Source organism: Fusarium redolens (genome assembly GCF_020744475.1).
Source record: "Fusarium redolens strain MPI-CAGE-AT-0023 chromosome Unknown BKA55scaffold_9, whole genome shotgun sequence".
NCBI lineage: Eukaryota > Fungi > Ascomycota > Sordariomycetes > Hypocreales > Nectriaceae > Fusarium > Fusarium redolens.
This window is the reverse complement of record NW_025763672.1, coordinates 612,979-636,410: the sequence shown is the minus strand read 5'-3', so window position 1 is coordinate 636,410 and position 23,432 is coordinate 612,979. Positions and strand designations below refer to the sequence as shown.

Here is a 23,432-nt window from a genome sequence, read left to right as displayed (position 1 = left end):
TCTGTATGAAAGTTTGACCTGCACATCAATGATATCGATATCGCCCGATTGTCAAAAGCTTCAAGCACATGAAGGTTGCAGACGTTGGTTTTAGAGCCAACGCAGGCAGGCTATCAGTGTGTCCACTCACACCTTGAAATCATGCCTTACTCGGCTGCGTTATAACTTGCCCCGGAACCAGGTGAGCCCTTTATTTCAAAGCGAACAGCTGGGGCCCAAGCATGGTCAAGGCAGGATCAAATCAAATTTAATTGACTGGCCGTCGCGTGCCCGTGGAATTTCGATTTCGCATGGGCCAACCTGAACGTTATGAGACTACAGGGCACCAACGATAAACTAACATGCTCTGGGCCGCTGGTCGTCTCGGCTCCCCGCTTCTAGTCGTTTGTTGCTGGGAACCAAGTGGAGATGAGGGGCTGAAGGCTGAAATGCCCCCTGTTGTGTCATTCAACAAAAAGACGAGACGAGAGACAACGGCTCTGATGAGGTTGGTTATTGATGATTAGTTACGCGGGGCGGGGAAGTGGGAAGCTCTGAACTTGGAACATGACGGTACGACCAAGAGACAAGATATATTTTTATGATTGGGTGAATCTCGAAGATAAGGCAAGAGAGGGGTGCATAGGTATCATTATCAAAGTGAAGATACTGTGACGGAACCACAGTACATATGTGCTTTGCAGCAAATACACCACTACACCGAATCCTTCTCAAGAGCCCAGGCCAACGATGATTGATATCGCTCGACAAGATAGCGTATCTTGTCACGCAACCACGACCGACATCAACACCACCACTACCACATGTGCAAACCCGCTTGGAATCAGCTACTAGTGATTCCACCATCCCGCATCCACGCTAGAGAGAACAAAGCAGACCATTTATCTGTCTAAACTCGCGAGATACAGACACACACAAGAGAAACAGAGGCGCAAAGGCGCCAACCAACAAGTCCAGGGATGAGCCAAGAGCCCAGGGATCCGGCCTCGACGCCGTGACAGCGCCGCACTATGCAAGGATCTTAATGCAGAGTGTGTCGCATTCGAAAAAGAAAAAGACGCTACGGCCACCAGAGCGTCGGGTCGTTCCCAAGCCTATTTTTCGACTTGCAGGAGCTGACGACCCTACTCTTCTCGAAACTTTGAAATCTCTTCCTCTTCCCCCAGACTTGTCTCGATCTATTTCTCTCCTGTCTCCCTCTTCCTCCCTCCACCTATTGTTTGTTAAACATAATCATATCTCGACCTTATAATCATACTATTATACTATACCCCTTATTGTCTTCCCCAGTCCACTTTGTTTCTGAAGGCTGGCTTCCTTCTATAAACTTCGACTGCTCTTATCTCATTCTTCTTTTCTACCTACAGTACCTACCTAAGGTAGTCTAATACGCCATATCTCACCATGGCCACCTACACCACCATGGAAGGTCCTCAGCATATTGCTATTCGAGAGCTTGATCTGAGGACCTGCCACCCAAGCACAGTTGTCGATAGGGTTGGTGCTGTTCCGGTTTTGAAGACCAGTGCTGGTGAGTTTCTTTGATCTCTCATATATTTTTTTCTTCTTTGTTCTTTCAGGGCCTTGTCCTGGTGTAAGAGCCCCCTGTCGCTTGGTTACTATGGCCACCATCAAAGCCTACCCCAGTCACAACCTTTGACTAGGTTGAGCACACGACAGTTCGTACAGCCTTGACTCGATGGTCACAAACTCAACATTCAAGCGCTGGAACTATTCATTCTGTAGCTTCAGCAGGCTCCAGACATGATAGATTGTGTGGATATGTTTCCGTCATGAATCATGTTCAATACGGCCGGCTTGGGAACAAACCTTGGCGGATCCAAAACGTGTAAACGAAAACACCATGACTAACATCGCAACCTACAGCTTTCTTCACATTCCTCCGCGCCAACCTTGTCCTCCACTCGGCAATGACTTCAGCCACCAGCACCCCGCAATTCGGTCCATCTGTTCCTTTTTCCTCTTTTGTCCCGCCGTCTCCCTCTCCGCTTGCAGCTTCCACGCCATACTTTGGTCTCGACAACGACGATGACGTCGAACCGTTGTCTCTCGAGGTTCTCGACAAGCCTCAAGACAAGGCTGAGGGCATGCGCCTCGTTGCCGACTCTATTGCTCAGATGCGCCAAAGGGCCTCTTTGAACCTCGTTTTCCACCCGCTTTGTCTTGCCGGCCTATCGGCAACCTTGGCTGCCATTTACCATTTCGGCGGCGTTACTCGTGACTCAGGACTTGGTATGACGGTTTCTTGTGGAGTGATCATGAGCTACCTCATGGGTATCCGTTACTTGGCCAACGGCTATATCTCTTTGGCTGAACGCTTGCGGTGGAACTGGCTACGTGCTGATGATGGAGAGGAGGATACCCTGCTGGCTGCTCGTCTGAACCAGGACATCATCGGAACCCTTGTTCTACGCCTGGAACCCAACCCAACTTCCAGCCACAGACGTAGACGATCGCTTTCTCTCCGAGGAGGCAAAGGTGTCATTCGCGCGTGGACCACCAACCTCAACTACCGTGGAAAGGGCGTTGGAAAGGATCTCCTTCAGGAAGCTGTCCGTGTTACCAAGGAACGTTGTGGAAAGGATGCTGAAGTTGGATTCGCTCAAGAGCACGCCAACAGCGCCATGCTCCTTCCTGGCATCTTCAACGCCCCCTTCCGACGTGACGAGGTCCGAGCTACCAGGGCTTTGGATGGTATCTTGTCCAACTGGGACTTGGTTAAGAAGAGGAGATAAATGAGTTGGCTTGATCAACCATCACTTCACACATGCCAGGGATGAGGAACACCTTTCGACGAGTTGGTCATCAAGAGAACGCCATTATACGAGATGACGATGATGAGATGAGGGATGGAAGACGACGAGGAGAAGATTTCAAGAATGCTTTGAACGAATACCCAGAAGACGATACAATCGACGGAAAGAAGATACAACCAGTAAACAACTACAAAGATACTACTAGAAGAGGGACATGCTAGAGTATAGACTCTAGGTCAGGGGGGTGAGATGCTACTTGGAGGAAGCATTTAATGGTCAGAGGAGCGACTCTTTCTTTATTTTTATTTTTTTGATACCGTACCTACTTGTACTGTCACTTGAGATACCCCATATCATACCATATTCCTTTCGTTTACAGAAATTCATAATTTATCAGGTTGTGGCACAGCTCATGATCAATATCAATCAATCTTTCGATTCTCCTAAACAGGATATGCATTTTCCCGTATGACAGTTTCTGTTTTCATATCCTTCCACAAATGTTCATGGTATTAAACACCCAACCTGGACCAACATGCTAATAAACAATGCGCGAATATGACGCCTGACACCGCCCATATCAAATGATGGGTATGAAGAAAGTCGAATGCGTAGAAATGATTGGGCGTTACATCTTGGGTTTGTTCTGACCGTCGTATGTATCCGGATCAAAACCATAGATAGGTCTCCCAAAGCGCGCGAGGCTGTGAATGACCTATTTGTTATGTCAGTCGGTGCTGTTCAGCAGTGGCAGCCAGCGCAGAGCAACTTACGTCGTGGACCGTGACAGTCTTGGCATTACGGTATTCGACATAGATGACGCACATCTGGAGGATCTGATAACGGCATTAGTATAGATCAGATAAAGCAGTATAGGCATGTTGCATACCGCCTCAAGACGTTCTTTCAATGCAGCTCGGACCTCATCATAGATTCCAGCTGAAATTCGTTTGATACCTCCGCGACGTGCTAGACGTCTATGTTTCACTGTGTCAGTATCGATGCTCATATGTCTCAGGTAGATAGAGGTGAATATGATTCACTGACCGGATAGCGGGCTTAGCTGAATCATCTTGTTAGCAGTGATCCTTAGTGAAAGATCAGTGTATAACTTACTGACTCCAGTAATCGAATCTCGAAGAATCTTACTATGAGATTGTTAGGATTTGTTTCAGCTGTCTTAGTTTAGCTTTGGGATTGACTTTACCGGTGACGACGACCTCCTAGGACTGTTTTCCCTGAAGCACCACGGATCGCTTGACCTTTCTTCTGGAAAGGTACAACCTTACCTCCCGAATACGTGGGTCTCGTGCCCTGAGGGCCGCCTCGCGTGGGGACTGTAGGCATATCGTGGTTGCTTGCCAGTCGAGTTGAGAGTTGACTAGAGAGTGGTTCAACCAAGATGAATATACAATTATAATTGAAGAGGCCTAATAGCGTAGGTCTTTTCAGTGAGTTTTTGAAGGATTAAGTGATTCTCAGGTTTGTAAGTTCTCTCTGTTGTTGGTTGGAGGGGAACTCGTGCTATTCTGTTGCTCTGTATCATCTTTGTTAGACCACGTGACTGCGACAGTTACTCACTGGCAATCACTGTCAGGAGATTGAACGACAGGTAACACAGGAAGTCAAGGGAAGCAGAAAATGATTTATAGAAGGTAAGAGATTATATAAAGGTGAATAGATCAGGGGGGCCGAATTACCACTGTAACGGTTTCAACGCTTTGGGGTCATCACAATCTACGATATGCTTCAACGCCATGCTATCGATATCATATCAGATAAGTGATGAATCAAAGCCAGGGTCTATTTTCCATTGCGAGAGCAGCTAAACTTTTTGATAACTACCATGTTCTCCATCTCCTCTTGCATCCGAGAAATCCCACACTCCCAAGACTGAATCCTCGTACCGTGTATCGGTATACCGAGTTTCACATTCGCCATTCATCGTCCCATTAAAACATTTGTATGCTCCTCAATGGTCTCTTACACTTCGAAACAAACAGGCCAAAACGCCTAAATCCTCGCTGCCCTTGCCGCTAGGAGGTATATCATGAAGAAAAAAAAAGCGAGAGCGACTGAGGTCTCGCACAGGGGGTATAAATCAAGATGAGTCGTAATTGATGCCAAGACACCGAGCAATGAATCTGACAGTAGCGTTGGATCAATGATAAATGGAGTAGCAGTTTGAGCGACTGATGCACATATCAAGTCCATTGCGTTACTAGTCTGATACGTTTACAACATCACTTTTCTCATGTAGCTGCAGTGCCGGGCGCAGGAGTTTCTGTCCCTTCAGTAGCCTCAGGAGTGGCATCGGCGGTGGCAGCGGCATCAGGTGCTTCGGGTGCGTCATGTGCATCAGGGATTTCAACATCCTCAGTTGGCGTTGTTTCTTCTGCTGCCGCAGGTTGAGAAACATCGCCAATCACGGGCATGTTAGGATCAATCGGAACGTCCGCGGCCTCGATCTCATCCTCGGTTTTAGGAACAGAACCTTCTTTTGAACCCTCGGAGGGTTGTGGCAACTCAGTTGGTTCAGGACCATCCACAGCAGGGGCAGACTCAGCAGCCTCACTCGGTCTAGAGGCTTCCGAAGCCAGCAACGCTTCAGCAGCCGCCTCAATATCTGCTTCTGCTTGGGTCCTTGTGGGCTCTTCAATGGTACGGGGTCTCTTAGCGGGTCGCTCTCCGGGGGCCGAGTTGGCTTCTTGGAAAGCTTGAAGCTCGAGTTCAAGTTCATCTAGGCGTCGCTTAAGGCTACTCTCTCGTCGATGGCTATCCTCGAGCTGCCGGCGCAGCTGAGCCTCGCTCTCTTGTGTTTGCTCAAGTTGGGAACGCAACTGGCCTAACTGCTGTCCGCTTCTAACGACAGCTTCTTGTTGCTCGAGTTGACTAAGGCGGCCTCGGAAAAGCTCAATGATGACTTCGAGTTCGCTAACCCGCGTCTTCAGGCTTGAGTTGTGCGCGATAAGCTGCTCATGCGTCTGTGGCGCGTCCATTTTGCGGTCCCCGTTCGTGGGAGATGACGCGCGACCTTCCCCTGTTGCGACAAAGCCGGTCTGGTAAGGGTCGTCGACCATGAAGGAGGACAGGCCATGCGCGTACATAGAGGGAGTACCAGTGCGAGAAATTGGTGAGTCTGCTCCGTCATGGCCGTTCGATCTCTGGGAGGCTCGTCGCGCGGCTTGAGCAGCGTGTGCGGCGGCGGCGGCAGCCTGTCCGGTCGTGTCGAATCCATTTGCATCGGTCGTAGGGAATCCTTGCGCAGCTGCTTGCTGCTGCTGTTGTTGTTGCTAATCCGCGTTAGCGATGCGCAATGCCTCTGAGCGCATTGGACTAACCTTTTTCTTGTTCGCCAAGTCAGGGCGCATTGTCTTGACTCGATTGCGACTCTTGATAACGTCTGTCTTGAGGGAAATTGGCCGGGGTCTACCATGCAGCTTGAGGAACAAGCCACAGGCATTGCACAGAACCGAACCGAATTCGTCGCGACGCCATAATGGTGTTGTAGAGGTACTGCAGTTTTGGCAGGTAGGCTGCGTTGATCCGTTAGTTGCCATCATCTTGCCGGTTGTTGAGTGTAAAGTGAATACAATGCAATGCAATGCGAAAGCGGGAGGGAGAGCGATGATTATTATCTCGGCCACGATAAGAGGATGGAGTAAAATTCTTTGGCTGCAACGTAACTGGCTGCGCTTGATAAGCCAGATAAGCCCGAGACCCATCGGCCATCCCGTAGGGGCTTAGTGTGGGAAGGGTTGGAGATAAGACACGTGATTGTATCAATCAGCCTGCGATAAGGCCAGGCCAACTGGACTGGCGCCGCAAAAAACGTGACAGGATGCATCCGCTCGAGAGAGATAAGATTGCAGGAGATGACATATGTTTGCCGTAGACCCAGCATAAAGTGCAATACGGAGAAGTGCTGATAAGATTGTGATAATGAAATATGGTCGCGCCTTACCATTGTGCTTCCAGATCCCCCACTCGTTGCGGCAGGAGATGCAGTGGCATACATTGCGGGCGACGGAGCGGCCGATGCTCTACAGACAGGGGTTAGTTAACAATCTTTTTTTTTTTTTGGTAATGGAGGTGTCGGAGGGTTTTGGTTGAATGGAGGCTCCAGCGCAAGTTGACAGTATCGCGCAATCGTTATCACGGATGAGGCAGAGTCCTTGAATCATCGTACCTTAGTTGAGATGTCGCTTCTGTAGCCGCGTTGGCAGCAGCAAGGGCTGAAATGCCTGGTAATACGTGTGGTAATGAAGCTGAAGTTGAAGTAGAGTCTGGTCGAGAAATAGGATCAAGTCCTGTCTGCTGCAGAAGTTGCGCCCCGTCCTCCTCCATTGTGACAATTGCCTGCAAAATGATACAGGGCTGAAGCAAGGTAGGGTAATCGATAGGAGAAGCGCGCGGGATGTTATCGATAATGCTCGATAAAGATTGAAGATGGTGGTGCTCGGCAGTTTTGACTGACGCGCAAGTGCAGGTGTCGATGACTTTGAGGCGCAATGAGGCTGATGAGTTTGTGGCGATCGCAAGACGATATTTGGTGATTTGGCGTGGAGTTGGAAGATTTAGGTAACGTCGTTGGTTGGGCTGATGAGGAAAGAGATAAGTTTGAGGTTGGATTGGAAGGTTGCGATCAGAAGTCAAATCAAGTCCAGTGACCGAGCGCGTCGCGCACTGAAGTCCAAGTGTCGCTGCAGTAGATGACGGGCCGAAGGGTTTTGGACTACAGGTAATAGTTAAAGACGCCTTCTGATTGGTCGCTTCAAAGTACCTGTGGAATCTTACCTTACTCTTTGTTGCCCCTGTCGCGGAGGGATAAGGTAAGGTAAACTTTAACATTTCGTATTCATCTTTGCATACCCGAAACTAGTAGATCTGGGATCACTACGATGTTGTTGGGATTTATGTATTATGATTCAGATCCTGTATCTTATCGTTAAATCCATATAGAGGCATTACACTAAGTCGTAGTTCATAGAGAAAGCACGACAATTTATACTACCGTTTGTACAGTTTCCATTCATAGTAAAATCTTACGCCTCTCACACGTTTTCGATGATGCATTACTCTTTGACATTTGAACTCAGTCGAGTCTCTCGGTGATCACATTCGCTGCAGTCCTATGCCTGAGGTTGTGTCTACATGTTACATGCTCACGACAACAGAGACACGACCAATTGAATTATTATATAAGGCAAAAAAAATTACAACAAGTAATTAGAAATTACAAAACTATATACCCAGCGAGAATGAATGATGCATTAGCAATTTTCGCTTGTCATGTCTCCTATAAATCCAGGTTTATCTCTAGGGTAAGTTCAGCATCATGGGACCATTTGGGCATGATTTTGAGATGAGATTACCAGCCCAGTCAGAGCTGATTTACAATAAGTGGATGCCGGAAGCTACGGGAATTACATTAGTACATTAGTTTCTTCAACACTAAATAAGCAGTTACTCCTATTCAATGACATGCGTGGCGTAAAACTGCACATATTCATGTTTCTCAACATGCTGTAAGGAGGATATTCTACAGCAGTGTAACATGCATATAAGACACTGTACTGTAGCAAGTACAACTGTAAGAATAGACGCGTCTTGCTACGCGTTTATGCTCAACACACGTCATTCCCCACATCATCGATTTGACACCAGCCACAATATCCTTCAAGTACCCCTCCATCACCCAGGGGAAAACCAGGCGCCACAGAAAACCAGGCCCAGCGGTGTGAAAGTGACATCGATATTTGGGACTGCAGCTCTAGTATCCAATCCATGCCGTAGCCAGCCTTGGGTTAATTAACGACGTCCCCAGCATTTCCTTAATTTCTCGACCCATCATCCCATCAACCTCATTCGAAGCACATTCCACTTTCTGTTTCTCTCTCCCTCTTACACATACAAACACCTTCATATAACTCATCATGTTCAACTGGGCCAAGCAACAGTACGTTTTCGAGTCTCCCCTTCAGATCCTGCTTGACCCCACCACTGAGATGGACCCTGGAGAGCTTCATGTAAAAATACTGACCGCTATAGACTGGCCAATGTCGCCGGCACTCAGGAGCCTATCTATGGCCCCTCTGCCATCAAGTCTGTCGCTACAGAGGCTGAGAAGACTCCCTACACCGAGATCTCTCGAAATGACCTAAAGTGGCAGGCTATGGACTCTACTTCTGTTGAGACACATACCTTCTACGTCTTTGGCGACAACGGTTATATTGCCCTTGCTCAGCTCATCTATAGTAATGTAGCGTATGTTACGAGTTTCCACTATCACATGGCTCTGCTAATGCTTTCAAAGTGGCATCCGAACAACCTGCCAATTCAACGCAAAGGTCTTCAACTCAGACCCTTCCAAGCCCCACCTCTGGGCCTCTACACCCCTCAACAACCATGACTTCAACGAGGATAAGACGAGTTTCTACGCCGATGACTGCGCGGTCGAGCTGTCCGAGGATGGCACCTACTACACCATCAAGAGCATGAACGACCCCAACGCCATCGTCAACCTCAAGATCACCCGCTCTACACCTGGTTTCCAAGCCGGAACCACAGGAACAACCCTGTACGGCACCGACCTCGAGAACCCATGGGGATCTATGCGACACGCCTTCTGGCCTCGTTGTGTTTCCGAGGGTACTATCACCACAAAGGATGGCCCCATGGATTTTAAGGGCAAGGCCTTTTTCGCTTACGCCCTCCAGGGCATGAAGCCGCACCACGCCGCATCTCGATGGAACTTTCTTAACTTCCAGGGTCCCACCTATTCAGCTGTCCTGATGGAGTTCACCAGCACTCCCTCGTACGGCTCTACCCTCGTTAACGTGGGTGGTATCGTCAAGGATGGCGAGATTATCATCGGCGGCGTCGACAACGCGGCCACTCATACTCAAGTTAAGAAGGATTCGGAGAATGACTGGCCTGAACCGAGCGACGCCAAATACACATGGGCCGGAAAGACCAAGGACGGAAAAGCCGTCGAGGCCTCAGTTGAGGGATCTCTCGGAGAGAGGGTTGATCGAGTTGACGTCATGGCCGAAGTCCCCGGCTTCGTCAAGACCATTGTCGCAGCTGCAGCTGGCACAAAGCCATACATCTATCAGGTACAGTTTTTTAATTTCCGAAAGACTGGTTGAACTTAACCCCCTTGCTGACTATAAAATCTATAGTACCATCCCAAGCTCTCCCTGAAGCTGAAGATTGGAGATGAGGAGATCGTCGAGGAGGGCACCATCTTTACCGAAGCTACTTTCATCTCGTGAGGTAGAAACACGATAGAGTAAGACGATGCCAATTTTTATTTCAGGTGTCGTCTTGAGGACCTCATGGTTTAATTTTTTCAGAGTACGACTTTTGCATCACATTGGGTAATACAGTAATAAGATCAGATCGGATCGGACAATTCAAGCCAGAATTGGACTTGATCAGAAGGAGGGGGAGGGGAAGGCTCGGCGTTGGAGACGGACGGACAGGTCTTGGTCACTCACTCGCTTAGGACTAACTTAGATGGAACAATGATGCCCTTTCAGCTTTTGAACTATCTATCTTGTAGTAACTAACCAACCAACTAATATTCTGGGCTAACTCAGCTTAAACGATCTTTATTTTGACTGACACGTCCCTCGACGCGTAAAGTTCAGGTCTTGTTGTTAGTAGCACGCGGGCCGATAATATGGATCGATCATTGTATTCCCCCTCGTTAGCTGAGATCATCGACCACGTTCCCACAGTCTTATTGTCTAGTTCCCCATCGACCTTTCTCACAATGGATAGAATGGATATATTCTTTCAACTGAAGGGGTTTGTCGAGCCGTAGAGTTTAGCAATTGAGGGAGAAAAGCCAATAATATTGGCAGTTTATCAGGTCAGGTCTCTGTTTCTGCCCCCCGCCCACGATATCAAGGGATGAAGAAGACACGAGCCTCTCCACTCCCACACACACAGAGGATCCTCATGTCTCGCCCGTTGGTGTCTGTCTCGTCACAATCTCTTAGTCTCTTTTTTATCCTTTCTGTGACTTGCAGTAGTTTCTCTTCAAAGCCCGAGAGACTCCTTTTTTGTCTGCACGTCTCCTTGCTTTTTCTAGTGCTCCATGTCTGATCATCTGAGTCGCTGCAGCTCACTTTCTGTACCTGACGAGGAGTTTTGAGCCTCCACATCCGAACCATTTTGTTGGTGGAGACCTTTTCGATCTTCTCAAGGGTCGCGACTTATACGCGCAGAGAGCATTCCTCTAATCCAGAACATCGATGTTTTACTCTGATAGTATTGGACCGTCCAGCCCCTGGAGATCATTTTTTCTCTAATTACATGGCTTGGGGAGGATAGAGTGATGGCACTAGTGTCAGTTTTACTACAGAGGAATTGAATATAAGGATTCGAGAGAATCCTCTTTTGCAGATAGTATCACCATCCCTCGTTCTTTTACATCTCCCTCAAGAGTAATATTCCATAGCTTGGTCTCCCTCTGAGAATTCCTCTCTTCTCTTTCCTTCAGACGAAATACTGAATACCATCAAACAAACAACAACAACAATGGTCGCCTGTACCTATCAAGATGCGTCTTCGTACGCCCCAGTCTTTCCATCTCCTCTCAACCCTACGAACCATGGACCTGAGAACAAATATGCCACGGCTTCAGGACGCATTGTGCGCCGAAGAAGAAGTAGACAGGGTCGACGAGGACCTCCTGGATCACACACTCTCACTCAACGACTCCTCCGCGTAAAGGCAGCGGATGCTTGGAGAGGACATGTTCTGAGTGCTCAGGTTGCTCAGTATGAATACGCTGAAGCTGCTATCATGGGATATAAATCACCACCAAAGAGCCGAGTAAGTTCTTCCTCAGCATATCTCTCAAGAATTGTATCTAACACATCTCTAGAACTGTCTGTCTTCAATGCCCAGCCTCAAGAACCTCGGCCTCAACTTCTCACTCTCCGACGCTCACCGAATCGCCAGCAGCATCCGTCTTCCAGATCTCACATGTCTCAGGACAAGACGCATGCTGCTCGCCATGGGTCTCGTCGGCCTTCTCCCCGCTCTCAAGGTCCGCGATATGCTCAGAGCAGCTGAGACATTATGACTTGCACAGAAGGGCCAAGAGAAACGAAAAGCCATGAATTTTATGATAATTGCGATTGTAATACTACGCCAACATTTATTAGGCGCGGCGCGTTGGGGAGAGGACCTTTTCTATAGATATACCCGCGTACTCACGCCTATTTTTCCTTTGCCTCTGCCTCTGCCTCTGCCTTTTCCTAGGTATTCACACCAGTCTAATACAAATACAACCAACCATTTCTTTAACCGTACCAAAATACACTCCTGGCTCAGTACATAGGTATCATACATCGTCTAACGTAAAGAAACTCATACGTGATTCTTCTCATTGATCTTTCTTGTCCACCTTTTCAGTGGATCCTGGTTTCTCGGCAGCTACACCAGGCGAACTCTCTTTAGGTGGACTCTGACTATCTGGGTCTTGAACGGCTTGTTCGACCTGCCATATAGCCCTTTCAAGCTCCACTTCAAGAGCCGGCATATCAAGAGTGTCTGAGAACGTTTGGACTTCCTTTTGTGTAAGAAGGGTACGTTCCTTATTGTCCGGCTCTTCGGCTGGTGGGGCATGTAGTGCGTAAAGCTGGTCGAGTTTCTCAGAGGGAGCTAAGCGTAGGAGCTTGTTCTCGAGGAGCCATTGGAGATGCTTTCCACCTGAGATGGCTCTACCGTGTGACCATGCTCTGTAGACGAGGTAGAAGAAGGGCAAGTTAGGGATGCTGGAGTCTGTTAGTCAGCGGTTCGAGAAAAAAGCAAACAAGATACTCACATGGGTACGAGCGCAAATGGAATAGTAATCGGCATGCCGACAATACACCAAACAAGCCTCTTTTTGTGCAGCGCCTGACGTTCAGTCGCAAGGGTCTTGAGAATGCCCTCCGCCTTGTTCGGCGGTATCACAGAGCTCGGGAAGCACAAGTCGACCTTTTCCTTCATCTCAATCTCCTTCCCACGCCGTCTTACCGACAGAGGCGGTACAGACTTCAAACCCCATTCCTCATATGGGATGCGACGAAAGGCGTAGTTCCCGTAGTCGACGACCTTGCGCTTCCAGCCAGACTCCATCTTCTCCCATTGCGCCCACGTCTTGGCTGCCCAGGCAGTGCCCTTGTCAACATATGTTCTACCTTGTGGCGCAGTATTTGCTTCGAGTCGTTTCGCATAGAGGAGTGTTCGCCGCGTCGACAGCGGTAGGAGGTATAATCTCATCATCTTGATAGTCGCAGCTGCAATGCGCCAGAGGAAGTTATGTCAGAGTAAAAAGCTCAGCCGAGCAAATCGTAAGAAGAATCGTAGAACCAGCACAGTAAACTATCGTAGCATGACGCCTGTAATATAAATCTTTATGGCAAGACCGCACGGATAGAAAAGAAGCCGGTGAAGAAAAAGTGACTAGCAGAGGAATTGTTGCCTCCTGCTCAACAACTTTGGTTGGGAGGAGTTGCACAGGGATTCTATGAGAGAGAAAGGCTAGAACCGTGGCGAAGCTGACGACGATGATTTTTTTTCTAGTGAGCTCCAGAACTTGGAGTTTGCTGGAGCTGGAGCTGGAGCTTGCTTGGATCGGGTTGGAATTGGAGGCCCCCAGAGAGAAATGGACGGTGACGCACATGGTCGTCATGGTTGGAGAATAGATTAATACTTGATTTACACGTGCATCAACTCTTGATTTACATGTATTCTTTATACCACGAGGATACATGATAGGACAGTACAGTTTTATCATCACTGTAACAGCTTCTTTTTCTTTATATAATACAACACCATCTGTCAATTCTGTATCTTCTGAATGCACTGCCGTGGCCAAGAGATTCAACCTGCACGATTCAGCCCCCCACTTATGCCACTTCACCTATCAACCCCACCCCACCATGAACCAACACTATCACCAATTCTCACAAACCACCGACATAGTACGCATTTCCTGCTCTCTACAGCATCAATTCCTCGGGCGAATGGTTTAGTGGTATAATACTCCCTTAGCATAATTCATCCGAATAATCTGGGAGTGGTCCAGGGTTCGATTCCCTGTTCGTCCAACATTGGCGGTTAGATTCCGCTGTTATACCTTATTTTTGACGTTTTTGCATCTTCGTTATGCTGTGGGTACAGAATAACGGTTGCTTTTTGTATCATGGGTCCTTGAATTAACTTCAAGGGTTCTTTTATAAGAGTGAACCCATGCTGAACCTTATTAGATGTCCCTTGTTGAACATGCACATTCACCAACAAGCAAATCTTTCAGATAACCAGACTTCACACAATCGAACAACTCGAATTCCCCTGAAAAAGACCATCATCACTCAAGCCATGTCTCAAAATAGATCTCGATCCCAACGCTCTGACATCCCATAACGAACACCTCCCAAAAGCCTCTTTATGCAGGGCGACTCTTCACTTCTTTAGCCTACAGAATCTGTCTGCCTACTTCCCCATAGTTCGCATCATGGAGATTTTTTTGACTCAAGCCCCGGCTTACCTTTTTGGTGCTACAATCGCTCGATTAGTGCTCCCAGATGTTTGGTACCTGAGACATTGGAACTGAGACCTACAGCCTTGCTTCTTCAAGCTCCGAGCTAAATCTTTTCGAATCTTGAGCTTTCACGGACAAAGTTCCAGGACACGTATTCGAATTGGTATTTCTTGTATTGATCAGTTATCTCTAGATTCATTGCCGTGGTATCGACTGCTGCGCTTCAACGCCTTCTATCCTGTATGATCTCCATCTCTTCTTAATCCATAGTCGTACAATACAATGACACCTTTAAAAGCCCAGACTTATTCATCTTTAGCTCCATGCACGGGACTCTTCGCCCGTGAAGCTCCCTTGCCCACAATCTTCTCCGCCCAGTTCCACCCGCCCGACGGCCCCTGCGCCTCCTTGCCCTTGTCCTGCTGATGAAGCGCCGATGGGGACGTTGGCGCAGGCAGATCTCCTCCAAAATCAAGATCACTATCACAGTCACTATCGTGCCAGTCTCGCTCGCTCCACGTCACAGAGTCCGCACGTTCCGTCTTTGGCCGCTGGTGCGTTGATGCATCGCTCCCTCTTTGAGACTGCTGTGACTTCGGAAGATCCGATACTTTATCCATAGCTTCCCGAGACTCACTATCTGTTCGAGTCATACTTGCCAAGTTGTCTCGACTCTTCTTGAGCTCGGCTCCGTGCTCGTCAGGAGGCTCGTTCATGTTACGGGCCCGCTCGCGATTGTGTTCGTCCTCGTCGCGAAGACGAGAGGCCGCCGAGTCGCTGAAGTGGGCATCGACTAAGTGCTTGATGACAGGCCAGCCATACGCGTTGGCAAACATGCGGCGGACCAGAACGTTGTTGTGAGCATCGGGCTCAACCTTGACGAGAACCTTCCTCCAAGACAGGTCCTTATGGTAGGCTCTTGCAATCTTCTCCTCAACTCGCATGTTCGAAGTGTCGATGACTTCATGGATATCTTTATCAGGATTCGTGTTCGCTGTATCATCGTAGTCTTTAGCTGACAATGAACTGTCCTCATGATTCACATGAGGATAAGGCGACGAATCCGCGCTGCTGGTAGAGGCCTGTCCTATTGAGTTCTGTCGTTGGCCAGTCTTCCTTCTGATCAGTGTCGTAGGGCGCCTCTTCAAAGGAGGACCTGGTATATCGGCTGGGTGATAGACTCGATCGTGGAAGATAGTTCGCGGCCGCTTAGATGGATCGATCAAGTACTCAACATCCGGTACCTTGGGGTTGAGCAGATCACCTGCTGATTCAAAGATAGTCGTTCTTGGAGGAGCAGTCATCTCATCTTCGCCCTCATGACCTGTTGTAACCTTGGACTGTTTAGCTGAAGCAGTCTCAGAAGCAGTATCACCACTCCCATCGGCTAATTCATCAAGCTTGAGAGTTTGACTCTTGGAGTATATCTTCTTCTGCCTCTGGGACACATTCGGAGGCTTGGGAGGTTCATTGCTCTTGAAGAAATTGAAGAATCCTGCCAATGGACCGCTGTTGGTTGAATCAGCAGAGTCAGACGGTACCTCGTCGCCATACGGCGTTGCCACAGAACGTAGACTCGCTCTATCATCATCAACCATAGCCGTGCTGGGTGGCTGGGGAACCTCGCGCATGTTTTCGTGAGTTTGAGGAGATGAAGTACCAGACTGTCCTGCTGAGCCGTTTCCAAGTTGCTTCTGACGAGCCTGATTCGTACCTGTCAACTCAGCCCATCCGAATCCAACGACTGTTTCGACCAAGCCAGCATCTCGTCGAGCTTTCTCAACACGCCCGAGTCCCTGCCAGTCCAGGAATAAAAGACAACTTGTGCGAAGCGGGACGATACCGTCATTGACCACATTGGAGTATACAGTCCTGTTGCGGAACTTCTTCAACGCGGTATGCGCAGGACCCGTAGGTAGGATTCTCAGAAGCGGTTTCGACTCAGGTTGCGTCTCCCCATAAACCTTCTTATGCGCCGTCTCACCCAGGTTTCCCACAATAGCACCCCAACCACTCCTTGCAAGTGTCGGCGCTCTCCATGTCAGACCAAGATCCTTTCCTGTCCTGCCAACGAGACCAGAGTCCAGAGCAAACTTGACGTATAAAGGGTTTTCGTTGCTCAAACCCAGGAATGGTGTAGCCAAAGCAACAAAGTTGATCGGCTTGATGAGATCGAAGAACTGCGGTGAGTGTTTTTGTATATATGCAATGGCGTAAGTCTGAACAAGACCACCTAGAGAGTGAGCAATGAAACTTATGCTGGTAATCTTGTATGGACGCTCCGCCTTGTGAAGATGTGCTCCATCCTTGCCGAGATGAATAGTACTGTGTTTGTGTACTGCTTTCTGCTGGGGATCGTTCTTATCGAAAGGATGAGTTACAGCATCCGTCATTCCTTTCCCTGTCGGTAGGAATGGTTGATCTGGGTATGTCATGGACAGCACGTATCTAGCGAGCCTCTTCCCGAGATACTTAATTCCTCGTTCAGTTTTCGTCGAGTTGCCTGAATAACCACGAACAATAACCTCTTCATCATCATCGTCCTCATCATCTTCACCCTCCACTTTGTCCATGTCCTTTGTATCGTGAGAATCTGATTCGACAAGACCATTGCCTGATTGTTTCCTCGCGGCACGTTCCCGGGCCCGCCGTGCCTTGGCATCGATCTTGGCTTGCTTGACAGCTGCATCAATGCTCTCTTTCATGAAGAGCATATCTGCGCCAAGATTGCTGTGCAGACCATGTGTCAGAACCACCATGTGGACCTTTTTCTGTTTCTTTTTGGGGCTCTCTGGTTTTGATTCATCGCCTTTCGTTTCGGGATCGCCAGTCTTTACAACACTTTCTACATGCTGATCTGGACCTGAACGCTTTTCAGCGCGCCCTTCTCCCTTGTCATCCCAGCCTGGAAGTCTGGGGGTATTCCACAATGCTGCAGTATCTTCGACCTTGAGTTGTATCGCGCGAGAAAAGACGCCTCGAGGTTGCGCAGGATGATGTCCTTCTTTGGCCTCCACACCTTGTTGGTAGTCGCTAACCTTTCCGGGCTGAGGAACTTGAGATTGTCCACCGACAACAGGACTTGAGTTGCTAAGGCTCAAGGACTTCTTGTCACGAGCCAGCACAACCTCATACCCAACAGCAGCAGAAGTCGAGAACAGAATCTGCGAAGAAACCTCAACGATCCAACTGGCGCTTTCATGATTATGCTCTGGCGCCTTTCCAAAACCCCCATGACTTCCTAACCCAGCACTCTGTCGGATTGTAACCGGAACCACAAGCTCACACTCCCAAGAACCACCCGCCTTGACCATGGGCTCAAACTCTGGAACTCCATAGCGCTCAGGATATTCGAATTTCTCGTTGGGGTTGAACGCAGCGGGGTAAGCGGCTGCGGAAAGAGTATACGGTCCGTGGACGAAAGCGGCTCGGAGAGCGATGGCCGAGGTGTTGCGCACGCGCAGGAAGAGCTTCTCAGGTGACGGCAGGATCCGGTCTTGAGAGGGTATGTATGTTATAGTATAGCGAACGACTTCGCCTGTCTTGAGGCTGCCGACTTGATGTAGTAGAAGCATCTCGTCGCAGCGCGCAGGCGGATGTCAAGTCGTCGTGGGACAAGAGGTTGGTAGTAGTTCGAAACTGCACGTGCTCGATTAAGCTTATAGGCATTCGAAGGTAGGGTAACTAGACGGTAAGTTTTGACGTCACCATGCCTTTGGTATCTGTTTCGAAACCCAAGCCCGACTATCGCAGGAACAAGAAGAATGAATAGTTGATTTAAAGAAAGATGCCGGTGAAAGGGGACCTCAACCGAGGGAGCCGAGTTCGTAAATAGTGGTGACCGTAGAAAAAGCACAGAAATACAAGAAAGGCAGAGACACAGACAGAAAAAGGGTCTAGAAACAAAACATGGAGCACATGCAGTGTAATTGTATGTACAATGACGGTAAGCTCGCCCTTGTTTCTGTGGTGTCCTCCAATCTCGCTCCGTCGACACCGGTCATTAGAGAACAATGGGGGCCAATCAGTGCTGACCGTCGACATCACTCCTATGGCGGGGCAGTTGTTTTAGGGGCCCAGCATGCCTACCCACGGAGTTACAGGGGCCCGAGCTTCCCGCTGAGTGAGGTGCTGTAGGTAACTTTAGTTTAGTGATCAGCTGCTTGCATTGGACCAACTGAATTCTGTTGGGCTTTCTCATTCCACATTACGCGGTCATCTTGAACGAGAGCGCTACTCCATTCCGTTCCTTGATATTAAGTTCTTGATGACTTCATTCATTTAGACCCTTAGAAGCGAGTCAAGTTGTTTTAACAATATAATTACTATTACAATGAAGTACGTAGTCCTTTGTACACCACTTGGGTACCAAAAGAGCTGCCCTGGCTGACTAAGATAATCGAGCCATGCATCTCACGACACATTCATATCTGCCTTGCCTCATTCCTCTTACATCTTGACGCCTCCAATGCCCAAGAATATAGCAACATGATTGACGATGATTCTAAGTATTTTTCTCTAAGCGGTGATATCCCAGTTGGTGGACCGAGTACTTGGCATCTTGTCGATTGGGATCAGAGACGGGTTGTTTCGGTAACTATGAACGGGGAGCAGGACGATGAGAGTCTTGCCATTGAACATTTCAGCCGCCATAGCGATCAACTATCTCACGATATTCACAGAATATATGTATCGCATAACGGTGAGATCATCTCGACATATACAGATTCGAAAAACGATTCGACCTGCTGTGTACACTATCCATCCCTTCACGATGCCTGTCTCCCAGAAGGAGTTCAGACTGTGCGGCGGGACAAACTTCAGGAACTCGAAAGGCTTGGTCCTGACGCGGACCTGGTTGTATACTCTCCATGTATAAAGGGACCTGCTAAAAAGGTGATATCTAGGTCCTGATCTTGAATATCTCGTCCTGTGATGAAGCTGACCCTTGGGAGGTCGTCTTCAAATACTACTTCTTGTGGCAGTATGCGCAGATGTCTTGGAAGGAGATGAATTTATGGATGCGTCTCCCACACCACCCAAATATCGTTCCGTTTGACCGCGTCGTCGTTGACGAGCTCGAGTGTCGCGTGGTAGGATTTACTAGCAACTACGTGCCTGGCCGCAATCTAGAGGAGAACAAGTCGCGCGTTTTCAAACTCAAGTGGCTACAGCAACTTATAAAGGTCGTAGACGATTTGAACCTCGACCATGGCATCGCGCACCAAGATATTGCTCCACGAAACCTCTTGATTGACGAGCCGAAAGACTCTATCATGCTCTTTGATTTCAACTTTGCGGCCCGCATCAACTGTCCTTCACCTGGAGAGGGCGAGAGTTACGTCGAAGACCGGAATGATGTCAAGGGCGTTATATTCACCACCTACGAGATTATTACTCAAGATGATAGTCTCCGGAGCATGCCGCACGAAGATCAAAACATCGACAACCTGGGGTTAAAGTGGGTAAAGCACCCGGAAGTAAAGCTAGACCATTCAGTTGAATCATATCAGCTTATGTTGCAAGAATGGCGGGAACGAAGGGAAGGAGACTTTCGTCCAGGCCACGTTCCAAGGCCCATTGAGTGGCCGGCCATGCCTAAGCCACCGCAGAAGACCATTTCTTTAAAAACTGTACAAGGGCAGACGTCCACCCTCACCGTGGACAACTGGTATGAGAGGCGGCAGGATGTGTGGGCAAGGGGTGATAAGGTTCTAAACTGGGAACGGCCGCCACAGAGGCTTTTGGACAACGGGATTCGGGTGCTGTCCAGCGGCGAGATAATCAACTGCTAAAAAGCCTTGTTTCATCGAAGCCGTGTATGGTCCAATACGCATACGCAGGTCTACGAAGTAAGTACACGTCTTCCGCGGAAATAAATACGCACGGCAGCTTTATCACAAAGCTCGGAATATAAGCCAAGTCAAATATGCACCTCAACCGTAATGCCGTGGCAGTTGTGGGGGCCAGAAGAATGCATAATTTATGAAGAAATATCAAGGCTAGATGACAGAAAGTCTCATCCTTCTCAGACCCCGATGCTCACGCACGCTTGTGCTTATGCTCCTACCATCATCATACCATACCATGACATGCCATGCGTCTAGAGAGTTCTGTTGGCCTTTGCGTAACATCCCATGCGACAAGAGTTCCCACCAAAATTAAACCCTAGACAAATAAAGAAGAAAGCCTATCGTACAAAAAGACAATCTATCAATCTTGCTCGAGATCAAAACGTATAAAAAATCGTTTCGTTATCGCTCAAACTTCATGCAGTCACGGCAGCTGCAGCGGCTATCTCTCCCTCGGGATCGCCGGGCTCAACAAACGTCCGCCAGACGTCGATCCGGTTCAATCCCGGGGTCCGTGGACCGAGACCGGCGAGCTCGGAAGACTTTCGATTCTCGCTGCGTCGCGTACCCTTTCGACTGCGCGAGCTGTGGCTGTAGTACGAATCGTCGTCGTCGTAAGTGTTTGGATCACGCTCGACGATGAGAGGTCCTATACCTCCGCGGTATCCTTCCTCTATGACGGGAGGTGGCATTCCCATTGGTGGAGGTCGCATGCCTGGAGAGTCCGGAACGTAACGGTCTTCGGCATGGCGTCTGTCCATTCGTCCGCCGTAGTATCCTCCGCTTCTGGGGGTGCCTCTTTCGAACTCTGCTCGGCTTGGTGATGATGGAGGCGCACCGACGACTCTACGACCTACACGGCGAGGACTATCGCCTGAGTAAGGATCGCTAGACCTAGGTATTTCTGGAGCACCTCCAATATCGTATTCGTAGTCTTTGCCATGGTAGTGTGATCTGCGGACCAATTCATCGTCACGTTCCTCCTGTTGTTGACGCATAATAGCTTCTTCATCGTAAATCGGGGGCCGTGAGGGTTTAGCTTTTCGTGGCCGTCGAGCAACACGAGATTCTTCTTCAGTGCTATCTTCACGGAAGACTTGAATCTCGCCTCGATGTGTAACCTCTTGCTCGTGATCGGATTCGGGAGCATCAGGGTCGAACCATGGACATTCGCATCTCTTGGGTTTCTCTCCACACACGACGCAAAATTCGGCACCACACCGACTGTACATGTTAGAAAAGACCGTGTAAAGTATCAAAGGCTGTCCTTACCATAGTGCATGATTGTCGCCCTCTCGGAGCTGAGCTGAAGCACCGCATCTATAGCATCTCTTCTGCCCCTCAACTCTGACATACTCAAGAAACCTCGCCGTCTCTTCATCCCTAGGACACTTGCTCGCAAAATGCCACCTGCCATTACAGGCAACACAAACTTTAGTGTTGCACCGATCACAACGAGCAGCTTTGCGTCCTGTCTCGCGATCGCGGTAAATATCAGCTGGTCGAATCCATTCACCGCATCGTCGTGACGGACAATAGAGCCTGTTCCTGAGGGAGTACTCGACAAACTTCTTGTTCCATATTCTTTTGAACGTAGAATCAAAAAGCTTGTCAACATGCTCCAGACCAATGTGGGCATCGGTGCAGCATGTTGGCGGCATATGTTCAGCTTCTGTCATTGATTGCTTGAACCGCCTCTTCAGACAGCTGTGGCACATACGATGGCCGCAATCAAGTTTGGGGCATTTAGAGGCAGGGACCTCGTCTAAACAGCCTTTACAATCACGGCTGTAGTATGACTGTTAGCAATTGATCACCGCAATGTGATTCATGCCACTCACATTAAACGGGGTCGGTCTGGGGATGAGTTTCTGGATGATCCAAATCCGCTGCGGGCTATGCTTGGGGGACGTCGTGAAGACTCCCTAGAGACTTCAACAGTTTCAATTGTAGCTATAGGTAGTCTCCGCGGGCGGCCTTCACGAACTAATTCACGAGACTCAACCACCTTGGCAGTTCTGATCCTTAATTAGTCTTGTTCGTAAGAATCAATTGCATTGAACTTACCTTCTGGAAGCCACGGGTGGCCGAGAAGCACCAAGTACACTATTGAATCTTGTGGGGAGACTGTATCTGGGTGTATCGCTGATCTCTCGTCTCAGAGCAGGTCTGCGGTCCGGCGAGCCTCTTTCAGAAGAAGCCTGTCGATATCTTATTTCTATTTCGTCCGAGGTCGATGGCGATGGCATCCGATTTCTCCTCCGTGGCGTTCTCTTTTCATCTGGTGAACTGAGATAATCGTCTGGGCTGGGTGATCGACGGTGTCGACGATGATGGTGTTTATGTTTCTCCTCTGGTTCTTCCACCACAACCTCTATCTGGTTCTGATCGTCACTTTCCTCCTCGCTCTCACTCTCACTCTCGCTTTCACTATCTGTCGGGGGTGTCGACTCGGGCGTAGGCTCTCTCCGTCTTCGGACCACCTGCCGAGGCCTCGCGGGCTCCGGATGTCTACCCCGTGGTTTCATAGCCGGCCAGCGTTCATCATCGTCCTCATCTTCGTCTGCTTCATATACCGAGAACTGAGGGCGTTTCTTGTAAACATCTGTTGAGGCACGCATCAGGTGTGCTGGCGGCATGGGCATTGTAGGCGGGTATGCATCGAGACTCATACTCCTGGAATATCCCCTGGGTGTCCTTCCGTTGGGCCTTTGTAGTTCGTCGATTCGTGTCCGATGGGGCATTGGGTACTGGTTATAGGGCACGACGTCACTAGGGCCGTACCAATCGTGAGATTCAGGGCGGAGGGGCCTGCGACGCACGAGTGGAAGTCGGGCCTCTCCATCAGCGACGTCTCGATCGTATCCTAGCCTCATTTTTTCTGAGAGGGATGGACTCCTGCAGGACCCAGAAGGGAACACGGCACAGCACAGCAACAGCACAGCTCAGCGCGCTGGACGTGAGAGTTGGTGTCCTAGGCTGGACTAGTTTATATGTCGGAATGCAACGGGCAAGGGCCAAAATAGTCGTGGTGACGAGCGGTCGAGCCACTCAACGAAGTCCACGCTGCGTGAGCAATTGCACCCCCCAAAGTTGATTGGAGTCTGGGGGCTGATCATGCATGGCAACCGCAGCTTGCAGCGTCACGTCGAGGTCGAGTCGAGTCGGAAGTTGGGGCGAGAGGTAGAGAATGGAAAAGGATTGGATGTGTGTGGTTCTCCTTCTGGTGCCTTACAAGTTGGGCCGCGAGACGAC

The 23,432-nt window shown here is 49.2% G+C and overlaps 7 protein-coding genes and 1 non-coding gene across 8 annotated transcripts; 4 read left to right on the top strand and 4 right to left on the bottom strand.

Annotated features, from left to right (window-relative positions):
- Window positions 1–1,404: 1,404 nt before the first annotated feature.
- On the top strand, window positions 1,405–2,756 carry BKA55DRAFT_594611 (uncharacterized protein; the record flags this gene model as incomplete). Its single annotated transcript, XM_046195689.1, has 2 exons — window positions 1,405–1,531; window positions 1,888–2,756. 2 exons carry the CDS (start codon window positions 1,405–1,407, stop codon window positions 2,754–2,756), a joined length of 996 nt encoding a protein of 331 aa, XP_046048519.1.
- Window positions 2,757–3,080: 324 nt separating this feature from the next.
- Window positions 3,081–4,439, bottom strand: BKA55DRAFT_382925 (histone-fold-containing protein). Its single transcript, XM_046185970.1, has 6 exons — window positions 3,985–4,439; window positions 3,894–3,925; window positions 3,825–3,840; window positions 3,667–3,754; window positions 3,551–3,613; window positions 3,081–3,492 (listed from the first exon to the last, which is right to left on the bottom strand). The coding sequence occupies exons 1-6, from the start codon at window positions 4,122–4,124 to the stop codon at window positions 3,406–3,408; spliced, it is 426 nt and encodes a 141-aa protein (XP_046048518.1). The 5' UTR covers window positions 4,125–4,439; the 3' UTR covers window positions 3,081–3,405.
- Window positions 4,440–5,029: 590 nt separating this feature from the next.
- BKA55DRAFT_690840 (uncharacterized protein) lies at window positions 5,030–7,124 on the bottom strand (the record flags this gene model as incomplete). Its single annotated transcript, XM_046199571.1, has 4 exons — window positions 5,030–6,070; window positions 6,119–6,313; window positions 6,742–6,820; window positions 6,967–7,124. The coding sequence occupies 4 exons, from the start codon at window positions 7,122–7,124 to the stop codon at window positions 5,030–5,032; spliced, it is 1,473 nt and encodes a 490-aa protein (XP_046048517.1).
- A 1,306-nt stretch (window positions 7,125–8,430) lies between these two features.
- Window positions 8,431–10,372, top strand: BKA55DRAFT_382819 (oxidative stress survival, Svf1-like protein). The gene is made up of 4 exons (XM_046185968.1): window positions 8,431–8,736; window positions 8,829–9,044; window positions 9,094–9,895; window positions 9,962–10,372. Exons 1-4 carry the CDS (start codon window positions 8,714–8,716, stop codon window positions 10,052–10,054), a joined length of 1,134 nt encoding a protein of 377 aa, XP_046048516.1. The 5' UTR covers window positions 8,431–8,713; the 3' UTR covers window positions 10,055–10,372.
- Window positions 10,373–11,327: 955 nt separating this feature from the next.
- Window positions 11,328–11,877, top strand: BKA55DRAFT_540145 (uncharacterized protein; the record flags this gene model as incomplete). Its single annotated transcript, XM_046190223.1, has 2 exons — window positions 11,328–11,624; window positions 11,677–11,877. 2 exons carry the CDS (start codon window positions 11,328–11,330, stop codon window positions 11,875–11,877), a joined length of 498 nt encoding a protein of 165 aa, XP_046048515.1.
- Window positions 11,878–12,180: 303 nt separating this feature from the next.
- On the bottom strand, window positions 12,181–13,064 carry BKA55DRAFT_540144 (mitochondrial K+-H+ exchange-related-domain-containing protein; the record flags this gene model as incomplete). The annotated part of the gene is made up of 2 exons (XM_046190222.1): window positions 12,181–12,571; window positions 12,622–13,064. 2 exons carry the CDS (start codon window positions 13,062–13,064, stop codon window positions 12,181–12,183), a joined length of 834 nt encoding a protein of 277 aa, XP_046048514.1.
- A 737-nt stretch (window positions 13,065–13,801) lies between these two features.
- BKA55DRAFT_t188 lies at window positions 13,802–13,891 on the top strand. The gene has a single exon. It is a non-coding gene; the product is annotated as a tRNA-Ala (tRNA).
- Window positions 13,892–14,630: 739 nt separating this feature from the next.
- BKA55DRAFT_513010 (uncharacterized protein) lies at window positions 14,631–23,053 on the bottom strand (the record flags this gene model as incomplete). The annotated part of the gene is made up of 7 exons (XM_046187858.1): window positions 14,631–17,900; window positions 19,063–19,240; window positions 20,046–20,116; window positions 20,606–21,401; window positions 21,450–21,965; window positions 22,019–22,195; window positions 22,245–23,053. The coding sequence occupies 7 exons, from the start codon at window positions 23,051–23,053 to the stop codon at window positions 14,631–14,633; spliced, it is 5,817 nt and encodes a 1,938-aa protein (XP_046048513.1).
- Window positions 23,054–23,432: the final 379 nt, after the last annotated feature.